The following is a 25,234-nucleotide window of genomic DNA, read 5'->3' as shown; positions in this document are numbered from 1 at the left end:
ACTGTCATAGCTATGTGACAAGATAGCTGATGATTGAGATCTGGATGGAACACCGATGGACGACGAAGACGAAGACTTGGGACTCGGCGGCGATTTCTTGGCCAGTCTACCCCAAGTAGAAGAAGAAGGAGACGAACGATCTCCCACGCCTTCTACGCCTTCCACCAGTTAGTGAATGGCCAGCTTTTCCCAAAGAAATGGCTCTACCTCAGACTCCTCGTCGTTTCTCGAACGCGCCCCCACTCTCCACCCGACCGGTGGAAGCCGCTCCCTTGAAAAGCGACGGCGGCACCGAGCTGGCAGAAGCAGCGTCGCAGCCGTGCTCTCGGGAGTCTTCGGTGACCCTGCCTCCTACACCAACAGCTGCAGTCACCGAAAGGCACACTTCCAGGACCGCGGTCACAAAGGTCGAAGAACTTGCCACGCCCACTTCCTCCGAAAGTGATGCGTCACGTTCCTACTCTGGAATGTCTGCATTCTCTCTTTGCTTGCCAGAATTTGCAGCCTCCAGCGGGAATGCCGTCACAGAGGAAGCAAGAGCTGCCGAAGAAGTGATTGTGATCAGCACCTTCGAAGCCTCCGAAGCCGAGCAAGAAGAGGACGGCGAGATTTTCATCGTGTCGGACGCCTCTTCGGACGTGCTTCCAGAAGTGATTCCCACTCACGTCAAATGCCCGGAGGATAGCTGGTCACGGAGCTGCGGAGAAACCACCTTGAAGGAGGGTGACGTGGAGCTGGCAGAGCTGATCACCTTGCCCTTTGCGCAGATCACGGAGCCCCTCGAAATGCCGCGGAAACCATCGGTGGGGCCGGTGACGGCAGCACTCGACGTGCAGGAAGGACAGGTCGAGCAGTCGCTTCCGGGCTACGCCGTCTGCCCTTCCGAAGCGGAGAGTTCATTGCCAAAGCCGGAAGACCATCTCCAGGCACCGGACACACCCGAAACTCCGGCAACAGCGGAGAGCGGGGAGCTCGGGCAATCTTACGGCTCCGCTCCTGCAATAGACCGTCCATCTGTGGTAGGTTCAGCACGCGACGTCGGAGCTACCTTGCCAGAGGAAGAGGCGCCGTCACCCCCCACAACGAAGTACTTTCTCTCTGTCGTCACCCCCTTAAAGCAGCCACCATCGCAGGCTGCTACAGGTAGTTATGCAGAGGCTGTTGCATAGCTCTCTGGAAAGCCACTTCCACCTGTGACAACTTCGGAGCACTTGCTTCCCTAATGTGGCAAGCACGACACTGGGAAAGTTTGTGTTGTAGAAAAGGCTGCAACGACACCCGTGCACAACGCTGAGCTCGATGAGAACCCTAGCGATGTGGTCGTGACTTCCTCCTACAACTTGAGGGAGAAACGAAGGTCCACGGGGAAGGAACGTAAAGGAATAGTTTTGCATTATAGCGCCCCCCATAACGTCATGTTTATTCCTTGTTTTGTGCCGCCACTGGCACCCTCTGCTTTATTTATTGATACTAATTAAATATTTCTGATCGCGTGAATGATTCTTCAATCCCTACATCAACCTATTTATTTATTTATTTATTTATTTATTTATCTTTTTATTCATTTTGCTTGCTTGCTATGACGTTTGTTCGTTTCTTTGTTTATTTTCGCGTGTGTTTAACAAGCCAGAACGGCATAGGGGCGATGAGAAACGCCCACTTCTGGTTCTCGAATTTGCTGCCAACGCTCGCCCTTTCCCTTTATTCAAATATTGAGATTTGGTTTATTCATTTTTGCTCAATTATCCAAGGATATAGCATGCAGTAAGCGCCATTTTGTAGAAAGAAGGCTGGTGATCTAATGCTGAAGGCATAATAATCGCGTAATGTATTGGATTGGCCTTTATATACAAAGCATTTTCTTACCGACTGTGAACTTTCACTATAAGGGCGTGATCGGGAGTGCTGGCGCGCGAGCTATCTCGCCAGACATCAGCAAACGGCTCGTATACCCTTCTACGCGCTGAGATCTCACCGCTTCGTGCTGTGAGCACTGATACGACAAACTGCACGAAAACCGCTTCTCTCCCGGGAGCGGCCGTATTCCAATACACCAGCGTTTTGTCGTAGGGATGGTCGATTAAAACTTTTAATCGATTAATCATTAATCGCTAATCGATTTAGCATTTAATCGATTAATTGCTTTCGGTAGAAACTTTTAATCGATTAAATCGATTAATCGACATTTTTAATGGGTGCTTTAAAATCGATATCGCTTTGTTTCAGAGGCATCGTTCGTGTTTAATACGGGCCCAAATCTTTTTATTAGACGCGTTGACGATCCAAAATTCCCACTTTCGAAGGTGTCGACGAAGGGCTCCTTTTGTCCAGTGTGCGAAAATTCGCACTTTCGCACACTGGACACAAGAGGCCTGTCGTCGTTGGTTGATGTCGCGGATTCAACAATCTGTGGCCATCATCCCTGGACTATTCGGCAGCAGGTCGTATTTTCTCGAAGCCTGCCTACTCGAGCTCATCGAAACCGGAGGCGCGTTCGTGGACCACACTGGTTGGAAAGTCGCAGTTGAAATATGCAGTGCGCGGAGGGTGAGGAAATCCCAGAAAGGTAAAAGAGACGCGAGGAGAAATTAAATAAGACGCTCGCTCTAGTAAGCAAGGCATCTTTTCTCTGTTTGTCGGTTAGACATTGTGGAAGCCCTACATACTATATATTGCGGACTGACGCGATCTTTTTCTTGAGGTCACCTATGCAGAGATTACACAGAAATATACTGGCCTCAAACAGACCATCCGTACAGGCAAGCGTGAAGCGGAAGAAGGAAACATTTAGGGCTCGTTTTTCTTTTTGTTAGACACTATAATAATGAGAACTAACGAATATTGCCAAGAAAAGTATAGGAGGTGTTATTTGTAATAATTGGGATATAATCTGAAGAAAGTAAAGTGGACGGAAAGATAACTTGTCGCCGGAAGGGACCGAACCTGCGACTTCGAATAACGCGTCCGATGCTCTACCACTGAGCTACGGCAGCGGTCATCCCCCCGTCCACTTCATAGGGTATACGTGTGCATTTTAACACGAAAGTGTTTTATGTCGGGATCCACCACGGCTCCACTGACGCATTTCCGTCACGGATATGACGTTGTAAAATATAAAGACTCACATATGGCAAAGAAAAAACTATAAGAAAAAGTTCCGTCACTGGGAGTCGAACTTACGACGTCTCGATCGCCAGCGCGCAGCGCGAAACGACTCCGCCACAGACGGCATGTTCTCTGCTATGCTAACGGCGGGCTATTTATGTACACCATTTGCCGGTGGCGATACTCAGAGACCGGCGTTACAGCGTGTTTTCGTTATCACTAGCGAGATGGCGCGAAGGGCTCGAAGAGCGTAGACTCTAGAAGAGCGCGCTTCAAAAGTCGTCCCCCACACGGATTAGCGCGCGCCTCAACAGGGCGTGGTCGCTCGTGCTAAAGCTCGTGCGGGCGCTTATCTCGCGATCTCGGTGGTCTGTACGTCTTGCGCTCTGCCTGCAAGTTTCCGTTGAGAACCTGAAGGTCACCTCGCTGACTGCAGCGGGCGCTTTTGCGAAAGCAGCGCGCTGCTCACACAGAATAATAGTTACAACTGTGACAGTTCGCGCTCATCCTGTGTATTTCGTCCGCGCGTCCTTTCTGCTTGAGCAGCGCATTGCATGTTTCGAGCGGCTTGCCGTTCTTCGCGTAACATGATAATTTGATGCTGTAGCATTCATTCCTTCGCGCTTGGCGCGAAAGAATGCACAACAAACGCTCAACTACGTCTATGAAGACACGTTTCACTTTCGTGTTATACCGATTGTTATGGCAGAGGGATCAGCCATGTTTTTTGAAATCTAGGAGTATTAGTCAGCGCCGATCGCAGCCATGGCGGCGAGTGTGGAACACTCTTTTTCTGCCTTTTGGCGTCACCTAGCAAGTAATCTTTTTACGAGCTGGCAGCTGACCAATAATCCCTCGCATACTACCTGAAGGCATCAAGTCTGTGAGAACGAGACCCTCGCTATGACTGAAGGAAAGAAGATTACTTTTAGGGGCTCGTTTTTCTTTGTTAGACACAATATTAATTAGAACTAACAGACAATAATGCGAAGGAAAGTATAGGGGATGTTAAGGGTGTATGACAAAGAAAAACGAGCCCCTAAAAGTCACCTTCTTTCCTTCATTCATAGCGAAGGTCTCGTTCTGGCAGACTTGGTGCCTTCATGTAGTATGCGAGGGATTATTGGTCAGCTGCCAGCTCGTAAAAAAAGGTCACTTGCTACGTGACGCCAAAAGGCAGAAAAGAGTGTTCACACTCGCCGCCATGGTTGCGATCGGCGCTGACTAACATTCTTAGGTTTAAATGCACATGTGTACCCTATGACGGGAGGATGACCGCCGCCGCGGCTCAGTGGTAGAGCATCGGACGCGTTATTCAAAGGTCGCAAGTTCGGTCCCTGCCGGCGGCAAGTTATCTTTTCGTCCACTTTACTTTCTTCACATTGACATCCCAATTATTACAGACAAAATCCTCTATACTTTCCTTGACATTATTGCCTGTTAGTTCTAAATAATATTGCGGGAAATAGAGTGACATGAGTTTCTGCCTCCCGGCTAGAAAAAACAGCAGCTGCGCCAGTATACTCCGCACATAGGTCGCAAACTCACTCATGAGTCGACTCACTCAGACTCACTCAGACAGATCGAGCCATGAGTCGGAGTCTGAGTGAGTCCACATGAGTAATATTTTGGTGAGCTTCAGTCCGAGTGAGTCCGGTTGAGAAAAATCTTAGTGAATCTGAGTCCGAGTGAGTGCGGTAGCGGAATATTTTGGTGACTCTGAGTCCGGTGAGCCCTAAGCGCAAAATATATTTCTTTAGTGAGTCTGAGTGAGCTCCACACTTTTTTGCCGACCTATTGTTATATGTACACAACTTCAGCGTCACTAGCACCCTTATGTCGGCTCACGCTTATACTCCCGCTGACTCACACTTCAAAGCACTAGCGTTCATACACCAGCTCTATATTTATTAATTAGAGGCGTGAGTTACGTAAAAGGGGGGGGGGGGGCAGGTTGACCTCCACCCGCAAACTCTTTCACAGGAAGTTCTTGATCAAAAAATCTCGTGTGAGTCACCTCTTTCAATAAGAATGTCCATACTGGATTGCGACTACTCATAACATATTTGAAGGTACGAGATCAAAAGGCGCCAAGTCGAGCGCCAATTTACGAGATATTGGTGTTAAAGAGCAGTGACACCATGATAGAAGAAGCCAATTATACGCTAACGGACTCATGAGTCGACTCACTCAGACTCAGATAGAGCCGTGAGTGTGAGTCTGAGTGATGTTGGTGAGTTTGAGCCCGAGTGAGTCCGGCTAAGAAACATTTCAGTGAGTCCGAGTCCGAGTGAGTTCGGTTGAGAAAGTTTTGGTAGTCTGAGTCCGAGTGAGCTCAAAGGGCAAAATATATTTCATGAGTGAGTCTGAGTGAGCTCCACATTTTTGCCGACCTATGCTCCGCAGGTTTTACCTGCTCTTTGCCGTAACACGGCGCCACTCACACCTTTTCAATCGTGCGTACATCCTGAACTGTGAGCGCTATCTAGTGTACCAGACATTACGACATAAATTGCGCGACAGTCCTTTCTTGTCACATCAGAAGACGGGGGCCTCTAGCTGAAAGCTGTATTTCTCCCTAAATACGCGACCATGCAGTATTACTAAGAGCTTCAAGGTCACTTCTTCAGTAATAATGCACTGGATGCTAGACGTTCGGTAAACCGACGCGTAAAGTTGCGGATTACATAAAGGGTCGATAAGACCCATTTCACAATTCGCGAGTGCGCATTCCTGCGCTACATTTTCTCTCAACTAATGGCAGCAACTTTCGTGCTTCAAGTGGAGACGAGGTCGTAGTTGCGCGTGCTGGCGTTTGTCTATTATGCGCGTTCGTGTCAAGAAAGCCGAGTCTACACTTTCCGCGTCCCAGCGCAAGCAAACCGCGCTTGAACACTCTGTTTGAAGAAGTGACTAGCTGCCATTAATTGAGCTAACTACATCGTAGGAAAGTTAGCTCAACAATTATGAAAATGGTATATATACCCTATAGACGGACAGTTGGGCTAGTTGTTACAGCATAATAAAATATGGTTACTAGCGTCCTTCTCCTCTTTACGCTAGCAAACGTGTCTTATTATGTATATACGGATTACCTAATCATCTCCCCATCATCGTACTTCATCACTCTTTTTCCCCCGTTGCGTTTTCCCCGGCGCAGAGTAGCAGGCAGGGGCGTACAAGCTCAGGCCACCCTCTCTGCCTTGTAATATTATTTCTCTCTCTCTTTCATTGTTAAACAATATTTTATTTGCTAAAGAGTAAAACAGAACGGCACTACGAACAAGTGAGGAAATAAGCAGCACATATTACAATGCCGCACTTACACAAGAATCGAGTAATATCTGAGGGTTGAATAAAATAGAAAGAAAGTTTCGATTGACACTACAGGTGACGAAAACTACTCGTTTATTAAATGTAAGCAGACATGCGTTTATGCGGCAACACGATGAAACAGTGCGGCAAAAAACAAACACGAACAAAATAAGCAACAAGACGATGCGCTGGCACGTATGAAATTTACAGAAAAGAATAAACTTCTCTTTTGAAAGTTGGCGAATCCACGTGCTGCTTACTTGCTCAAAAGTCCCCTTTTCTGTTTTGTTTCATGGGGTTGCTGCTCCGAACCACATGCTTTTTTCTACTGAGCGAAGAAATGTCAGTTGGCCGAGATGCTCGGGCGACAACCGACACATCCTTTGGGTCGCCACACATCCAGCATGCGAAAAAAGGCGCTCGGATGCTACTGACGTCGCAGGAATTGGCAAATACTCCATTGCAACGTCAAACATATGATCTAGGCCAGTTCGCATGCTGTGCCAAGTCTCAAGTGAATTCGGATTGGTGCGGCGATCGACTACAGGGTTACTATAGTATAACTTAAGAGAGCGATTCGTTGGGCAAGTTGGTGATCCATAATGTTACTAACAGCGCAAAAAAAAAAAAGGACGAAGGACCAGGAAGAAACACAGACAAGCGCTGCCTGGTAGCGCTTGTCTGTGTTTCTTCCTGGTCCTTCGTCCTTTTTTTGCGCTGTTAGTAACATTACTATAGTATGTCTTGAACCGAGAAGGCATTTCGTTCATCGGATCCTACTCCAGTGCAACGCAATTGCGTAGAAGTGTGCGATCGACGGCATCCCAAATAGAACCAGAAAAAGTAGTAGTATTCGGCTTTGCAACTTCCTACGTCTAAGGATAGCGTTCAGGGTCTGAGTCTCTGGATAGCGCGCCTCGCAGTCATGCGCTCCGGCCAAGGGGCGAGGTTGGGGGCGGGAGTGGGGGATGCCGTAATTGATTAATCGAATGGTTTTAATCGATTAATTCGATTAATCGAAGGGCACAAATCGATTATGATTAATCGATTAATTGTGGACCTTTAATCGATTAATCGATTAATCGTTCGTCGATTTTACCATCCCTATTTTGTCGGAATACGCGAGGTCGAATAAAAAAGTTAGCTGCTAGCCATAGTTTGTATAACGTTACGACATGTCGCTATAGCATTCACAGCTTCGCTATTTCGTTGAAAAAGATTGTTATCGAAATTTGAGGGACAAATTTTTCTCCCCACCAACTCTCTAATCTACCCCCCTCCCCCCACCCCCACGGCGCCGCCGCCGCCGATCTCATGAACCCCGCGTCGTTCACGCGCCGCCGCCGGTGATAATTGGTCCGGCGCACAGGTCCTACCTTGAAGATACTAATTAACAAATACTTATTTTTGCCTTATTAATTATCAAATTGAAGGCAGTTGTTTTCGTGGGAAAGTTGTAGGAGGTCATAATTCATTCCCTTCCAGAACACCGGGCACACCTAGAGTTACTGTATATATAAAGGTAGCATATACAGTAACTCTAGGCACACCTTGCGTCAGACGCCCCCGTGTGGCAAGAGACGCAGAGGGGTCACTCCACGCACCGCAGTTTAAAAGAAAAAGAAATATCTAAGAGCGTCTGATTCTCCATTGTCGACACTTGCAGCGCGTTGCTCAAGCACAAAGACGTAACAACTGCGACACTTGTTAGTCAACGCTTGCCCTGTGCACGCCTCTGCGTTCTTTTCGGGCTTCCTTCTTTGTGCTTCAGCGGCGCGCTGCAAGTATCGAGCTGCTTCTCGTTCTTCGTGTGACATTCCAAATTCTTGCTATCGCATTCATTGCTTCGCCCTTGCGGGGAAACTGTGGCTTTTTTTATATGGCCCTCAAGTATTCTACCACAGATCCACGCCAGTGCTTCCAACTGCTTCGGAAAAAGACCCTATACGGGCGTCGTGTCGGGACAACGACAATTGTGGTTGCAGCGATGGATATTCGCTTCTATAAGGATGTATTAGACATTGTATATGAGCACCTATGGCTCCACACGCCATAATCAAGCGTTGCTCGAATACGCCGACGACCTCTACTTATGATATGGACATCATCACACCATATCGTGCACTTCATTGCACTAAAACAGGCGTCTCTACTCTAACGTGAGTGGCGACGTTACGTCGGACCAAGAGCCACCCATTTCACGCCAGTGAAGTCGTCGTACCTGGCAAGCTCACGAAATACATACTACTCAAGTTACACAGAGACGTCGATCCACCTCGTAACGCTTCGCTCAGTCAAATAAAAAAAAAATACGGCAAAGGCTGCTACTCGTTGACTGCTTCGCTTGAAAGTGATTCATACAATAAGTGGGATCTACCGGATTTTTTAAAAGCAAAGCTGTTTTAGCTCGGCGTAAAGTGTGTGGCCGTGCCCGAAATCTATCATCATCATGAATGGGTATTACTACAAAATTTGGGCAGATCCCACTACTCACCGCTACGGCGCGGCCTGTAATAACCCTGACAACGGGTATAGAAAGAAAGAAAGAAAGAAAGAAAGAAAGAAAGAAAGAAAGAAAGAAAGAAAGAAAGAAAGAAAGAAAGAAAGATTCTTGACGAAAATAAAATCCTCACGGGGCGGGATTCGAACCCGCGTACCCTTCGTCCGAAGGCGATCGAGCGTCCTCATCACTCGGCTATCCAAGCACGCCAGCAGCGAACAACATAGCCTTGTATAATATAGTGTAGTAAGGGGGTGGGAAGGGGAAGTGAGCGTGAGGAGGAGAGATGTGATGGTGAGCAGGAGGTAAAGGAGGGGGGGAGAGTAAAGCGTAGCACAGAAAGAATGAGAAACAGAGAAATAGAGAGAAAGAAATGCAGAAAGAAAAAAAAAGAGGAGACAGGGAGAACATCAACTAAAGAGAGAAAAAATAGAAAGAAAGAGGAAGCAAGCATCGCGTCGTCTATTGACAAGGTACCGCACCACCTGGTCAAGCCGCGCATGCGCAGTAGCCAGCCACGCCCACCGACGGAGACTTCGCGCGCAATCTCCGATGCGTACACCAGAGGAAGAAGCCGTGCCTCTCGAAGCTAGACGTGTCGGTCGACGAGGTGTGCGAGCGGCGACGGGACCACTACTTCGCTGTACCAAGCTTTGTGCGACTTAGTGCAAACTGTCCGCATTTTTTTTTTCTACCACCGTGATTAGGACCATCGAAGAGCAACGTGCCTGCGAGGAAAAACGAGCAGAACAACAACAAGAATGTCAACTGTATGACATTTTGCCGTTAGTTAAAACAACACACACAAGAAAGACACGAACACGACGACATGGCCGCCCATGTCGTCGTGTTCGTATCTTTCTTGTGTGTGTTGTTTTCACTAGCGGCAAAATGTCATTAAGTAAGGAATACCAACTAGGTCAAGAAGAAGTTCTCTTCAAGAATGTCTACTCCGCCAGTTGGCGCCTCGGTACAAGAACAAACAATTAATAAAGTAATTTTTAAAAAGCCCTAAGGCCTCCTTAATTTCATATAAGACGGCTTATTGCCCTGGGAAAAATGTCTTTCCAGCAGTGCACTTGCGTTTAGTAGTGAAGCCGACTTTTAGGGGACGGGCGTTAGTCTGGTCTTTGTAAGCTGGCATTCCCACTGTTTTGCAGTAATGGCGATGTCGTCGTCAATGTCTCGCTGTAGACTGCACAATGGTTTGAAAGTTGATGGGCACGTTCACAACCTAGCCTTTCATACCAAAGTGGCCTCCGCCGCGTCACCTCTGTGCCGTGCGCCGAACAGCTTCGCTGGTCATACACCGTCACAAAGTGGAATGGTTCCTCAATTGTTAAACTGTAAATATGCGCAAAAGACCCTTTCGCCCGACGAGGTCTCTGCAAGAAGCACCGCAGTGGCGGCCCCCGAGTTTCACGCTTCATACAATACCGAAAAAACAGGAAGAGAATTGTTGCTTTCTAGTGAACAGCGCGAAAGAAATGACAAACACGAAACATCACACGCAAAGGTTAGGTGGTTGTACCAGTGGTGCAATCCGCTGGTGCAAGTGAGATGACCTGCCGTTTTCCACGACAACATACTGCCGAGAAACGCCTTCATTACAATTTGATCACTTCTTCGCCACGGCAAGTTTCGGTTTCACGTAACACAGTGACAGCCCCTCCTGCGAACCTGGCGCGCTCGGTTTCGATCGAGCCCTTGAATCGATGACGGATATGTCAAAATCCATCCGATTTTATTTTATTTCTAAAAGGTAGAGTAAGCCGCATGTAGTGACTTCCTACAGCTTTTCCATTTTAACAACTGCCCTCAAGTTGGTAATTAGGAAGTTCTTTAACAAGCTCTTGTTAATCAATCGTTCCAATGTAACTTAATGCCAGCAAAAGTATTTCCGCATCCTCGTTGAGTGTGTCTGCGAAGGAGACAGGTGCCTTACTGTCATAGCTATGTGACAAGGCTGTTGATGATTGAGATCTGGATGGAACACCGATGGACGACGAAGACGAAGACTTTGGACTCGGCGGCGATTTCTTGGCCAATCTACCGCAAGAAGAAGGAGAAGACGATCTGCCACGCCTTCCAGCCTTCCACCAGTTAGTGAATGGCCAGATTTTCCCAAAGAAGTCGCTCTACCTCAGACTCCTCATCGTTTCTCGAACGCGCCCCCACCCTCCACCCTACCGGTGGAAGCCACTCCCTTGAAAAGCGACGGCGGCACAGAGCTGGCAGAAGCAGCGTCGCAGCCGTGCTCTCGGGAGTCTTCGGTGGCCCTGCCTCCTACACCAACAACTGCAGTCACCGAAAGGCACACTTCCAGGACCGCGGTCACAAAGGTCGAAGAACTGGCCACGCCCACTTCCTCCGAAAGTGATGCGTCACGTTCCTACTCTGGAATGTCTGCATTCTCTCTTTGCTTGCCAGAATTTGCAGCCTCCAGCGGGAATGCCGTCACAGAGGAAGCCAGAGCTGCCGAAGAAGTGATTGTGATCAGCACCTTCGAAGCCTCCGAAGCCGAGCGAAAAGAGGACGGCGAGATTTTCATCGTGTCGGACGCCTCTTCGGACGTGTTCACAGAAGTGATTCCCACTCACGTCAAATGCCCGGAGGATAGCTGGTCACGGAGCTGCGGAGAAACCACCTTGAAGGAGGGTGACGTGGAGCTGGCAGAGCTGATCACCTTGCCCTTTGCGCAGATCACGGAGCCCCTCGAAATGCCGCGGAAACCATCGCTGGGGCCGGTGACGGCAGCACTCGACGTGCAGGAAGGACAGGTCGAGCAGTCGCTTCCGGGCTACGCCGTCTGCCCTTCCGAAGCGGAGAGTTCGTTGCCAAAGCCGGAAGACCATCTCCAGGCACCGGACACACCAGAAACTCCGGCAACAACGGAGAACGGGGAGCTCGGGCAATCTTACGGCTCCGCTCCTGCAATAGACCGTCCACCTGTGGTATGTTCAAGACGCGACGTCAGAGCTGCCTTGCCAGAGGAAGAGGCGCCGTCACCCCCCACAACAAAGTCCTTTTTCTCTGTCGTCACCCCCTTAAAGCAGCCACCTACGCAGGTTGCTACAGGTAGTTATGCAGAGCCTGTTGCATAACTCTCTGGAAAGCCACTTCCACCTGTGACAACTTCGGAGCACTTGCTTCCCTACTATGGCAAGCACGACACTGGGAAAGTTTGTGTTGTAGAAAAGGCTGCAACGACACCCGTGCACAACGCTGAGCTCGATGAGAACCCTAGCGATGTGGTCGTGACTTCCTCCTACAACTTGAGGGAGGAACGAAGGTCCACGGGGAAGGAACGTAGAGGAATAGTTTTACATTGTGTACAAGGTACAAGTTAAAGAAGTGCTAATGCAGGAAAACATACTGTTTGATGGATCATAAAAAAATACTGATGCTAGCAATGATAGTAGTTAGGAGTTGGAATTTTTGTACTGCATGTATTGTATAAACTATAAAAACGTTATGTATCACATGCCTCTAATGTTATAGTCTAATTCTATCCTGAGGGATTATGTTATGTACAAGATTTGTATAGTCAGACAGATTCAATGTAACATGACATTTTTTGTCAGCTATTTTTTTCTCTATTGCTTCTTTTGTTCATGATGGTCTGGATGTCGCGAAAGCTGTATTTTTTATTTGTTTTTTTTTATTTTGCTGTACGAACTGTGTACAAGGGTGTTGGGTCCTCTGTCAGGCTATATGCCTTTAGCCCCAACATCCTTTTGTTTCTTGTTCCTTGTACAAGAATACAATAAAACAAATTTTGAAATTGAAAAAAATTGAAATTGAATTATAGCGCACCCCATAACGTCATGTTTATTCCTTGTTTTCTGCCGCCACTGGCACCCTCTGCTTTATTTATTGATATTATTTAAATATTTCCTATCACGTCAATCATTCTTGAATGGCCTCATCTATTTATTTATTTATTTATTTATTTATTTATTTATTTATTTATTCATTTGTTTGTTCATTTATTTTGCTTGCTTGCTATGACGTTTGTTCGTTTCTTTGTTTATTTTCACGTGTGTTTAACAAGCCAGAACGGCATAGGGGCGATGAGAAACGCCCACTTCTGGTTCTTCTCTAATTTGCTGCCAACGCCCGCCCTTTATTCAAATATTGAGATTTGGCTTATTCGTTTTTGCTCAATTGCCCAAGCATATAGCATGAAGTAAGCGCCATTTTGTCGAAAGAAGGCTGGTGATCTAACGCTGAAGGTATCATAATTGCGTAACGTATTGGATTGGCCTTTATATGCAAAGCATTTCCTTACCACACAAAGGCACTTTGATTATCTATCTATCTATCTATCTATCTATCTATCTATCTATCTATCTATCTATCTATCTATCTATCTATCTATCTATCTATCTATCTATCTATCTATCCATCTATCTATCTATCTATCTATCTAGCCGCACACGTATGCGCGCTCTCGTGGTCGTCTTCTTAACGTGACACATCTACTAAAATTCGCATGGGACGGCATTGGTGTATGACGAACACGATGACCAGGGCATTACATTAATATCGTGAGATGCCTACGTACGTCATGAAACCCTTGTCCTCAGTAACGGTGTGGCACATGCCCGCATACCACGACCCATGGAATGCGGGTATGAGCCATAGGTGATTCACAGTTTATATCAACCCAGAAATGGCGATCACAGACTTTGGAAATCTTAACGCGATAGCGTTAAGGAACTTGTGTCGCAGAAAATCCGCTACCGGCGTCGGCAGCGTTGTCGAGGAAAAAAATCAGAGGGACGGTAAGAATGAAAATCACGGTTGCAGCCGGAATTTAACCCAGGCATTCTGCGTGGCAGTGATGTATTCTTCCACAGAGCCACGCTATAGTGCTAAAACTGCTTCTGAAAAAGACCCTGTACGCTCATCATGTCGGGGCAACGTCAATCGTGGTTGCAGTGTTGGCTGTCGGCTTTCGTAAAAATGTAATAAACATTATATGACTCCTATGACTCGCCAAGCTATAGTCAACCATTGCTCAACCTAGAGGAATACGGCGAAAACCACTGCTTATGATATTGTCGTGACGTCAAGACAGAGGTCGTAACGCACAGATGAAGAAAACAGCAGCAGGTCGGTCTTTTTCGTACCGCGCGCTGGAGCGTTCTCCTTCTTTTTTCCTTCTGTCTTTTGAATAAAGCATATGCGCATTTGCGCTGTCGTCTTCGTCTTTCTCGTAGCACGCACGTGGCGTTTGCCTTTCTCCAAAAGAGGCATCGTCCTGATGCGCAGCGTAGGCGCTCTGCTTAGAAAAGCGCGCACACATGCACTGGCACCCACACGGCAAAAAAAGAGTTGGCTGGATAGGTACGGTTTAACCCGCACGGCATGCACGACTTCGGGTGAATGCTTCTGGCGACTGGAACTGCAATCAATGTCGGGAACGACCTCGTTGTTCACGTCGTTCAAGCATCGGATGACTCTGTATGGGCCAAAGTATCGTCTCAGCACTTTTTCAAAAGTCCGCGTCGACGTATTGGGATCCAGACCCATACCTTGTCGCCTGGTGTGTAGGTAACGAATTTGTGTCGTAGGTCGTAGTGTTTCGCTTCTTTGTGTTGCTGATGACAAATGCGTACGCGGACAAGCTGTTCGGCTTCTTCGGCGCGCTGAGTAAGTTCTTCGGCGTCGGTATGAATGTCGTGACAATATGCACATCACCGCTCCGTAGCGTGCACTTCGTTTCGATAAAACTGAAATCTGTGCTCTAACGTGAGTGTCGACGTCACGTCGAACCATAGGATACCCTTTGGGCGCCAGCGCAGTCGACGTGCCTGGTAATCCCACGAGATACCCAGAACTACCTACTCAAAGAGCATAAACATGTCGGTCCAACCGCGACGCTTGGCTCGCCGCTATACTACCCTACTGCTTCGCATGACATCGACTGCCAGAATGTGTGGTACCTGCCAGAATTTTTTCGTTAGAGCTGAGATGTCAGCTATACTTTGGACGCATGTAAACTTAACTACGACCACAACATGAGTCGAGATTAATTAACTAATCAATAATTAATGATTTAGCAGACCCGTGCACCATTGCAAAATAATTATTCATCAAATGATAGCACAAATATGGTACTTTACTTTGCACTATGATGATGCAAGAAGTCACGATAGCACGCTCAAAGTGGAATATTATTGCGACAGCAATTATATGGACAGTCTCGACGGGTTTGTGCCGTTGCCGTCGCCGTCATGTCCTTCCGGTTTGGAGTCCAAATTGATAAGATCCACCCGCGCATTGCATGTTCTACCGCGGGTAAAAGCGCGTCAACGAGGGCGACGAACGCCGCCGAAGCAGAGTTCAAACGAGCCGTCTCTCGGAGGATGCATGCGATAACATCACCCCGCTCGGGAGGCCTGCCATCGAAGCAGACAGGAAACGCCCCGTCCGACTTTAACGAGCCTTAAAAGACGCGAGGACGCTAGGAGGGGGGGGAGGTGTCGCGCGAGGAGCAACTTTGAATTTTGAATCTAAGGGTGCGGTCGCGATCACTGGCGCGCGCGCTATCTCGAAAGCCATCACAGCGGGCGGCTCGTATACCCTTCTACGTGCTGCGCTCTAAACGCGAAGTGACTATGCGGAGAGCATCGCTCCCTGGAGCGGCCGTATTCTCTTGCAACAGCGTTTTGTAGTTACGCGAGACCGGATACAAAACTGTTAGCTGCCAGCCTCACTTCATGTAACACTACAATTTGTTGCTATCGCATTCATTGCTTCGCCCTTGCGGTGAAACTGTGACTTTTTTCATTCATGCGACCCATGCCGGGCTGTTACAAGATAAAACTATTCCGTTATATTATCGTCCATAATTACCATTTCCCCTTTGCAATTAAATTAGCTATGGCAGTAAGGCACCTATCGTCATCGCACGCGAACTCTCTGTCGATCCGGACATATTAAGGCGAAAGCCTTAGATGCCTCATCAAACGCGAAAATTCACCATCCGCGTCGTCGTCCTGCGGCGTCGGGGACAACACGAGTGATGCAAAAAAAAAACATCATCACGTGATCACGTCCCCATATGACGTCATCATGACGTCACAGATCGCCAAGATATGTGACGTCATTACGACGTCATTGTAACGTCACATGATGGCGTCATCGCATGACATCGTAGCTTAGTCAAGGTGGGCCGATCACGGAGGCAGTGCGAAACCAGGTGAGCTGTTTCCGCCACCCTCCGAAAGCTTTTTGAGGGTGACGGTCAGGAGCAATACATCGACTGAGTAAAAAAAAAAAGGCTTTCGCCTTCGAGTAGTCTTTGGCCACGGAGGAAGGAAAGAACAGAGGAGAGGGCATGCCCAGCCGGCGCACTGACAGAAAAGTGTGGAGGAAATGACGTCATGGCGGCCATATCTACAGGGCACAATGGCGGCGTTGCTATGGTTACGTGGCGCGACGGGTGGTGCACTGTAGCTGGCTTAACGGCGGCGGCTTGAACGCTTTCATGTATCTCGTACCGAACCGTGGCGGATATCCCTTTTTTGTGCCGCGTTGTTCGCTACGCCGTGTTCACCGGTGGTTATTGTACCGAGCAACGTTTACAAATCCTGTTGGTAGCCACGGGGCCTCAACAGTGCGTGGAACGAGCGGGTATTCACGTACCGTGCAGCGGATAAAGCAGATGACGTACGTATTTGGAGCACATTTCCCCGGTGAGTGGCGGCCTTGTTCAGTAAGTTAATAATAATAATATCTGGGGTTTAACGTCCCAAAACCAAGATATTATTATGAGAGACGCCGTAGTGGAGGGCTCCGGAAATTTCGACCACCTGGGGTTCTTTAACGTGCACCTAAATCTAAGTACACGGGCCTCAAACATTTTCGCCTCCATCGAAAATGCAGCCGCCGCGGCCGGGATTCGATCCCGCGACCTTCGGGTCAGCAGTCGAGCGCCATAACCACTAGACCACCGTGGCGGGGCGTGTTCAGTAAGTTAAAGCAATTGCTCAAGCCATCATGAAAATACGTGTTTGTGCTCGTAAACTTCCGTTGGTTTAGCCATGGGTCTGTATGCCGGAATGTATGAAGTACGTACATACGTACGTACGTGAAGTACGAGCTCTGTCGGTCATCACCGATTCTTAAGTGCCGTGAGATAACGCGGATTTTATTCGTACTCTATTGCCGCGTCAAGCTCGCATTGTGGCTGATAGCCCGAACAAAGAAAAACAAAGCAGCAGCATAAAACTTAAGCGTTTAAAATAATGGTTGCGGCTTAGCTAGGCTAGGTTCGGTTATGCAAGCGAACGCTTGTTTACTTGGTTCTGCTTGTTTACCTTCGTAGGCGAAGCACAGTTTGACAACCGAACGATATGGCTAGTCGAACGTTCCGTACTGCGTGCACTCACTACAGTCGTTTCGTCACTTACGGAAGCCGTCGCCGCAGCCGACGCGAGAAACGCCAGGCCCCTAATCTGCCTAACCGCCAACAGACGCTCGCGCGCTCCTCTGCTAGCAGATGCGCGCGCTCCTTGCTGTTTCACCTCGGACGCTGAAGAAGGGCATTCAAGGGTAGACAGACGAGCCGACGAACGCTGTAGGCTCGTGCGCAACTGCAACGCACGAAATGATTTCGCCAGCGGTATCGCGCTGGCCCAGCGTCTTGAATTCCGTTCAGTTGGTTTCGAATCGCCACGGCACGCGCGCCGTGCGGCCCACGTGCTTTTCGAGCGGGAGAGAGCGACGCGCCTTCCACTGCGCTGTTTGCACGTAAATAAGAGAGGAGGATCTGCCTGGTCAATATGGCCGACTTCCGGCTTCACCGAGAGTGACGTCAGGGCCCCTCCTCTGTTCTTTCCATCCTCCGTGTCTTAGGCGAATACATAAGGGGCCCTGTGAGTTTCTTTTTTTTCCACCGCTGACCTTGAAGTAGACCTGTGCGCCGCCGCGCCGCCGCCGTTTGTCTGTTCTTTTAACCCGAACTGGCAATCGTGACATAAAATACACCACTTCACCGAGGGACCTCTTCTTGATGCGTCTGTGTAATGGACTGTCCATTTCAGCCGCCGCTGATTGGCCGGATCTCGGCGAGCCCGGCCGCTGTTTTCGGTTTTCTTCTGCAACGTCATTTTGAAGTCACGATATGCTTTCACAACTCTCGACACAAATGAGAGGGACGGAATGCACTTCAGCCATAGAGAAAAAAAGACAGATAGCTGGGCTAGTTGTTAGGTATTTGTTTAAAAAATCACAGTTTCACCGAAAAGGCGAAGCAATGAATGCGATCAACAACAAATTGTAATGTTTTACGAAGTACGGCTGGCAGCTAACTCTTTTACATCCGATCTCGCGTAACTCTACAAAGCGCGGTGTAAAAGAATACGGCCACTATAGGGAGAGCTGCACTTTTAACACAGTCTCTTCACGTTGAGAGCGCAGCACGTAGAAGATTATACGAGCCGACCGCTGATACCTGCCGAGATAGCGCGCCCGTCAGCGATCGCGACCGGGCCCTTAGAATCAAAGTTCACAGTTGCTGCTCGAGAGGCATCGTTAAGAATTTTTCTCCCATCTTTCTTTCCGTCTCTCTATTTACTTCTTTTTTTCTTTCTTTCCTCCCCTCTCTCTCTGTACTCATTCTCTCACCCATCAGGGTTATTACAGGCCACGACGTCCTGGGGTTTGCCCAAATTCTGTGGCACATACCCGTTCATGATGATAGTTTTCGGGCACGGTCAGACACTTTACGCCGTGCTAGAACTCCTTCGCTGTTAAAAAACGAGCGAGTTATTCTCTCTTAGCGTTCCTCGTGTGTTTGGCGGACTTAGTGACGCCAGAACGGTGATTCACGTGGCATCACTGGGGGTACTCTCGATTGGTTCATATACGAGAACTATCACTCGTCAGTTGTCTCGCACCCTGCTTTGCCATGCAGTCACCCACCCGTTCTTCCTTATCTCGCATGGCCACCGTGCGCGATCAACTGATTTCGCTCCATTTTGTGCGTTTCCGACTGCGCAAGTGGAGTTAATAGGGTGTAGCCGACAAGCGCGAAATCCTGATACGTTCAACGCTTAGTGCTGACATTGTACGCGTGCTTTATAAAGAAATAAGTGGCGAGGAGATTACGCCTAAGAAGGGCAGTGAAGGCGTGAACTAAACTAATGAAAAAGGCGCCGGATTAGTTGATTCTTCCAACTGACGAACTCTTTACAAAGAAGACAATGCAGCGCTCCAGAAAAAAGGCGAGCCCGTATCCACGGTTTCTGGATATTTTTTTATCGCGATACCATTATATGGAGACCCTGGGCAGGTTTTCACAGTCGCCATCATGTTCCGTATAAAGTGCAAATCGACAACATCGCTCCGCGCATCGCATGTTCTACCCGCGAGTAAAAGCTGGCGAGCGCTGGCGAGGAACACGGCTTACGCAGAGATGAAACAAGCTGGCCATATCCGTCGCACGGAGGGCACATGCGATTATATATCAGCCCGCGGGCGAGGCCTGCCATCGATTGCTCCTCAACCAGAAAGGAAACGCCCCGCCGGTCTTTCGCTGGGAGAAGGAGCATGAAGGGACGCCGGGGGAGGAGGCTGCGTGCTTGCTTCGAGTAGCAACTGTGAAATTTCACTGTAAGGGCGCGGTCGAGAGCGCTGGCGCGCGAGCTATCTCGCCAGACATAAGCAAACGGCTCGTATACCCTTCTACGCGCTGTGGTCTCCCGCTTCGTGCTGTGACCACTGATACGACAAACTGCACGAAAACCGCTTCTCTCCCGGGAGCGGCCGTATTCCAATACACCAGCGTTTTGTAGGGTTACGCGAGATCGAATCAAAAAGTTAACTGCTAGCTATAGTTCGTAAACCATTACATGTCGCTATCGCATTCACAGCTTCGCTTTTTCGTTGAAACAGATTTTTTTCGAAATTTGAGGGACAAATTTTTTACCCCACCATCTCCCTAATCTACCCCCTCCTCCCCCCCCCCCCCCCCCCCCCGACGCCGCCGCAGCCGATCCGATGAACCCCGCGCCGTTCACGCGGCGCCGCCGGAGGTGGAAACACCGGCGGTTGCGCGCCGGTGTTTCCAAGAGCTACCCACTTCACGCCATTGAAGTCGTCATGCCTGGCAAGCTCACGAAATGCATACTACTCAAGTTACACAGAGACGTCGATGCTCTTGGAGTGCGGGTCGCTAGGCCCGAGCTACAGCAAGCCCAGATGGGAAGCCATGCTGCACAGCCCGAAGTCGTAAGACCAAATCCTGGCCGTCCGATACGCCCGCGACAAGGGCCCACAGGCTAGACCTGTCGGTCCCCAGTGGGAATAGCCGGGTGGGCGCGGGGGGCGCTCTTCCCCACGTCTGTGACGGAACACAATGTTGTTCTCTCTCTCTCTCTCTCAACGTGGTAACGCTTCGCTCAAAAAAAAAAAAAAAACGACAAAGGCTGCTACTTGTTGACTGCTTCGCTTGAAAGTGATTCATACAATAAGTGGCATCTACCGCATTTTTTAACAGCAAAGCTGTTTTAGCTCTGCGTAAAGTGTGTGGCCGTGCGCGGAATCTATCATCATCATGAATGGATATTACCAGAGAATTTGGGCAGATCCCACTACTCACCGCTACGGCGCGGCCTGTAATAACCCTGAGAACGGGTATAAAGATAGAGAGAGTGAGAGAGAGGTGGAAAGAAAGGTATAAAGAAAGAGAAAGATTTTGCCGAAATAGAAACCATCACGGGGCGGGATTCGAGCCCGCGTACCGCGAGTTTCCTAACCACTCGTTTGTTCAAGCACGCTAGCAGCGAATAGCATAGCCTTGTATAGTATAGTGTAGCAAGGGGGTTGGGAAGGGAAGTGAGCGTGAGGAGGAGAGGTGTGATGGTGAGGAGGAGGCAAAGGAGGAGGGGGAGAGTAAAGCGTAGCACAGAAAGAAAGAGAAAGAGAGAAATAGAGCGAAAAAATGCAGAAGGAAAAAAAAGGAGCGACAGAGGGAACATCAACGAAAGAGAGAAAAAGAAGTCTGGAGAGAGAAAGAAAGAGGAAGCAAGCATCTCGTCGTCTAGCGACCAGATAGGGAGCCACCCGGTCAAGCCGTGCATGCGCAGTAGTTAGGCCACGTACACCGATGGGGACATCGCACGCAACCTCCGCTGCGTACTCTCGAGGAGGAAGCCGCACATCTCGATCGACGAGGAGTACGAGCGGCGACGGGCCGTGCTTCGCTGTGCCAAGCTTTGCGCGACTTAGTGCAAACTGCCCGCAATTTTTCTTCTACCACCGTGATTAGGACCATCGAAGAGCAACGTGCCTACGAGGAAAAACGAGCAGAACAACAAGAATGTCAACTGCATGACATTTTGCCGTTAGTTAAAACAACACACACAAGAAAGACACGAACACGACGACATGGCCGCCCATGTCGTCGTGTTCGTATCTTTCTTGTGTGTGTTGTTTTCACTAGCGGCAAAATGTCATTAAGTAAGGAATACCAACTAGGTCAAGAAGAAGTTCTCTTCAAGAATGTCTACTCCGCCAGTTGGCGCCTCGGTACAAGAGCAAACAATTAATAAAGTAATTTTTAAAAAGCCCTAGGGCCTCCTTAATTTCATATAAGACGGCTTATTGCCCTGGGAAAAATGTCTTCCCAGCAGTGCACTTGCGTTTAGTAGTGAAGCCGACTTTTAGGGGACGGGCGTTAGTCTAACCTTTGTAAGCTGGAATTCCCACGGTGTGTTGCAGCGATGGCGATGACATCGTCGATGTCTCGAGGTAGACTGCACAGTAGTGTGAGCGTTGGTGGGCACCAGGCCCGTAGCCAGGGGGGGGGGGGGGGGGGGGGGGAGGGCCTAGGCCTCCCTTTTGGCTACGGGCAACCACCAACAAAATTTAAATTTCGGGGGGGGGGGGGCTAGGCCCCCCCCCCCCGAAATTTTGGTGAAGGACGTGTTTTTACCAAAAATAAATGATGAAAATAGGTGTTTTTCTCAAGTAGTCAAGGTTTTCAGCAAGTGCCCCCCCCCCCCCCCCCGAAAAAAATTCCTGGCTACGGGCCTGATGGGCACGTTCACAACCTAGCCTTTCATACCAAACTGGCCGCCTTGGCGTCACCTCTGTGCCATGCGCTGAACAGCTTTGCTGGTCATACACCGTCACAAAGTGGAATGGTTCCTCAATTGTTAAACTGTAAATATGCGCAAAACACTTTTTCGCCCGACAAAGTGTCTGCAAGAAGCGCCGCAGTGGCGGCACCAGAGTTTTGCGCTTTATACAATGCGGGAAAAACCGGAAGAGAATTGCTGCTTTCTAGTGAACCACGCGAAAGAAATGATACGCACGAAACATCACATGCAAAGGTTAGGGGGTTGTACCAGTGGTGCAATCCGCTGGTGCAAGTGAGATGACTTGCCGTTTTCCACGACAACATACTGCCGAGAAACGCCTTCATTAAAATTCTATCGCTTCTTCGCCACGAGAAGTTTCGATTTCACGTAACACAGTGACAGCCCCTCCTGCGAACCTGGCGCGCTCGGTTTCGATCGAGCCCTTGAATCGATGACGGATATGTCAAATTCGTTGCGATTTTTTTTTTATTTCTAAAAATTTTTTAAGCCGCATGTAGTGACTTCCTACAGCTTTTCCTTTTTGACAACTGCCCTCAAGTTGGTAATTAGGAGGTTATTTAACAAGCTCTTGTTAATCAATCGTTCCAGTGTAACTTAAAGGGGTGGTGCCACCAAATTTGTGGCTTGCGCGTTCTTTGCTGTAAGCGTTTCCTATAGCTCCAGGAAGCATGATGCACGCACCAAGATTCCTGTATTCTCGCTAAATAATTTAATATCGCCTTTTGATGTGGACAACTTTCGGTTTCGGTTTCTGGACGCCGAGGTTGGGCAGTGACGTAGAAGTGTAGGAAGCGTGGTCACGTGACCCCACAAGGCTGTGACGCATTGAGCCAGGAAGCGATCGAAACTCGGCGAGTGATGTAGCAACCGATACTTTGCCGGTACTATAGTGAATTAGAATATATTCTAGTTTACTAGAGCCGGTATGCACGTTGCGGAATTGGCGGAGGTCCGAAGGTCACTCACGTTACTACAGCAGATTTGGTGCGACGTCACTACAACTTTCGTTGCCCATCCTACAGATCTACGTCAGTGTTGGCGCGCTAGCGATTGGTTTCGATCGGGAGAATGGGCATTTAGGTACACTTTGGAAGTGAATTAAAATATATTCTAAACGTTTGCTGTGGCAGACCCTTCGTGTGGAATGTCCTTGCATACAGAAGAAACCCACAACAGGCTTGTTATAGCCTCGAAATTTGATGACACCACCCCTTTAACACCAGCAAAGTATTTCCGCATCCTCATAGAGTGTGTCTGCGAAGGCGGCAGGTGCCTTACTGTCATAGCTATGTGACAAGGCTGTTGATGATTGAGATCTGGATGGAACACCGATGGACGACGAAGACGAAGACTTGGGGACTCGGCGGCGATTTGATGATGATGATGATGATGACCTCTTACTAGTGGCGCTTACCCACAAAGGGGGATGGGCCAAGAACCTGGCGGCAGGATCTTTGAGGTAAATACTTATTAGGCTAAAGATAAACGTTGTAATTGTAGACTAAAAGAGAGAAAAAAAAAACATAGCTAATACTTGAAATTCTGTAGAGCACACAGTCAGACTATCAGGTGTGATGACTGACGGATGTAACAACGGTTGGAATTAGTAATGAAAATAAGCCAATATAAACTAGCATGGTAGTCTTTTTGTTTCCTGTATGTAATCAAACACTGCAGAGTGAACCTCCCTGTGGCTATAACCTAATGTAATGCTTGGCCAATCTACCGCAAGAAGAAGAAGAAGACGATCTGCCACGGCTTCTACCAGTAAGCACGCCTTCCACCAGTTAGTGAATGACCAGCTTTTCCCAAAGAAATGGCTTTACCTCAGATGCCTCGTCGCTTCTCGAACCCGCCCCCACTCTCCATCGGGCCGATGGAAGCCACTCCCTTGCAAAGCGACGGCGGCACCGAGCTGGCAGAAGCAGCGTCGCAGCCGTGCTCTCGGGAGTCTTCGGTGACCCTGCCTCCTACACCAACAGCTGCAGTCACCGGAAGGCACACTTCCAGGACCGCGGTCACAAATGTCGAAGAACTGGCCACGCCCACTTCCTCCGAAAGTGATGCGTCACGTTCCTACTCTGGGATGTCTGCATTCTCTCTTTGCTTGCCAGAATTTGCAGCCTCCAGGGGGAATGCCGTCACAGAGGAAGCCAGAACTGCTGAAGAGGTGATTGTGATCAGCGCCTCCGAAGCCGATCAAGAAGAGGACGACGAGATTTTCATCGTGTCGGACGCCTCTTCAGACGTGCTTCCAGAAGTGATTCCCACTCACGTCAAATGCCCGGAGGATAGCTGGTCACGGAGCTGCGGGGAAACCACCTTGAAGGAGGGTGACGTGGAGCTGAGAGAGCTGATCAGCTTACCCTTTGCGCAGATCACGGAGCCCCTCGAAATGCCGCGGAAACCATCGGTGGGTCCGGTGACGGCTGCACTCCACGTGCAGGAAGGACAGGTCGAGCAGTCGCTTCCGGGTTACGCCGTCTGCCCTTCCGAAGCGGAGAGTTCGTTGTCAAAGCCGGAAGACCATCTCCAGGCACCGGACACACCAGAAACTCCGGCAACAACGGAGAGCGGGGAGCTCGGGCAATCTTACGGTTTCGTTCCTGCAATAGACCGTCCACCTGTGGTATGTTCAAGACGCGACGTCAGAGCTGCCTTGCCAGAGGAAGAGGCGCCGTCACCCCCCACAACAAAGTCCTTTTTCTCTGTCGTCACCCCCTTAAAGCAGCCACCTACGCAGGTTGCTACATGTAGTTATGCAGAGCCTGTTGCATAACTCTCTGGAAAGTCACTTCCACCTGTGACAACTTCGGAGCACTTGCTTCCCTAATGTGGCAAGCATGACTCTGGGAAATTTTGTGTTGTAGAAAAGACTGCAACGACACCCGTGCACAAGGCTGAGCTCGATGAGAACCCAGTGATGCGGTCGTGACTTCCTCCTGCAACTTGAGGGAGAAACGAAGGTCCACGTGGAAGGAATGCAAAGGAATAACTTTATATTATAGCGCCCCCCATCACGTCATGTTTATTCCTTGTTTTCTGCCGCCACTGGTACCTTCTGCTTTCTTTATTGATATTAATTAAATTTTTCTGATCGCGTGAATCATTCTTCAATGCCCACATCTATTTATTTATGTATTTATTTATTTATTTGTTTATTTATTTATTTTGCTTGCTTCCTTATGTTTGTTTG

General features: G+C 48.9%; 1 protein-coding gene across 1 annotated transcript; it reads left to right on the top strand.

Annotated features, from left to right (window-relative positions):
• The first annotated feature begins 197 nt into the window (after positions 1-197).
• On the top strand, positions 198-24,973 carry LOC119379210 (uncharacterized). The gene is made up of 4 exons (XM_037648437.1): positions 198-1,019; positions 11,068-11,874; positions 23,870-24,542; positions 24,909-24,973. The coding sequence occupies exons 1-4, from the start codon at positions 198-200 to the stop codon at positions 24,971-24,973; spliced, it is 2,367 nt and encodes a 788-aa protein (XP_037504365.1).
• Positions 24,974-25,234: the final 261 nt, after the last annotated feature.

The sequence above is a fragment of the Rhipicephalus sanguineus genome, chromosome 1 (genome assembly GCF_013339695.2).
Source record: "Rhipicephalus sanguineus isolate Rsan-2018 chromosome 1, BIME_Rsan_1.4, whole genome shotgun sequence".
NCBI classification, from domain to species: Eukaryota; Metazoa; Arthropoda; class Arachnida; order Ixodida; family Ixodidae; genus Rhipicephalus; species Rhipicephalus sanguineus.
This window is presented reverse-complemented; position numbering and strand designations above follow the sequence as displayed.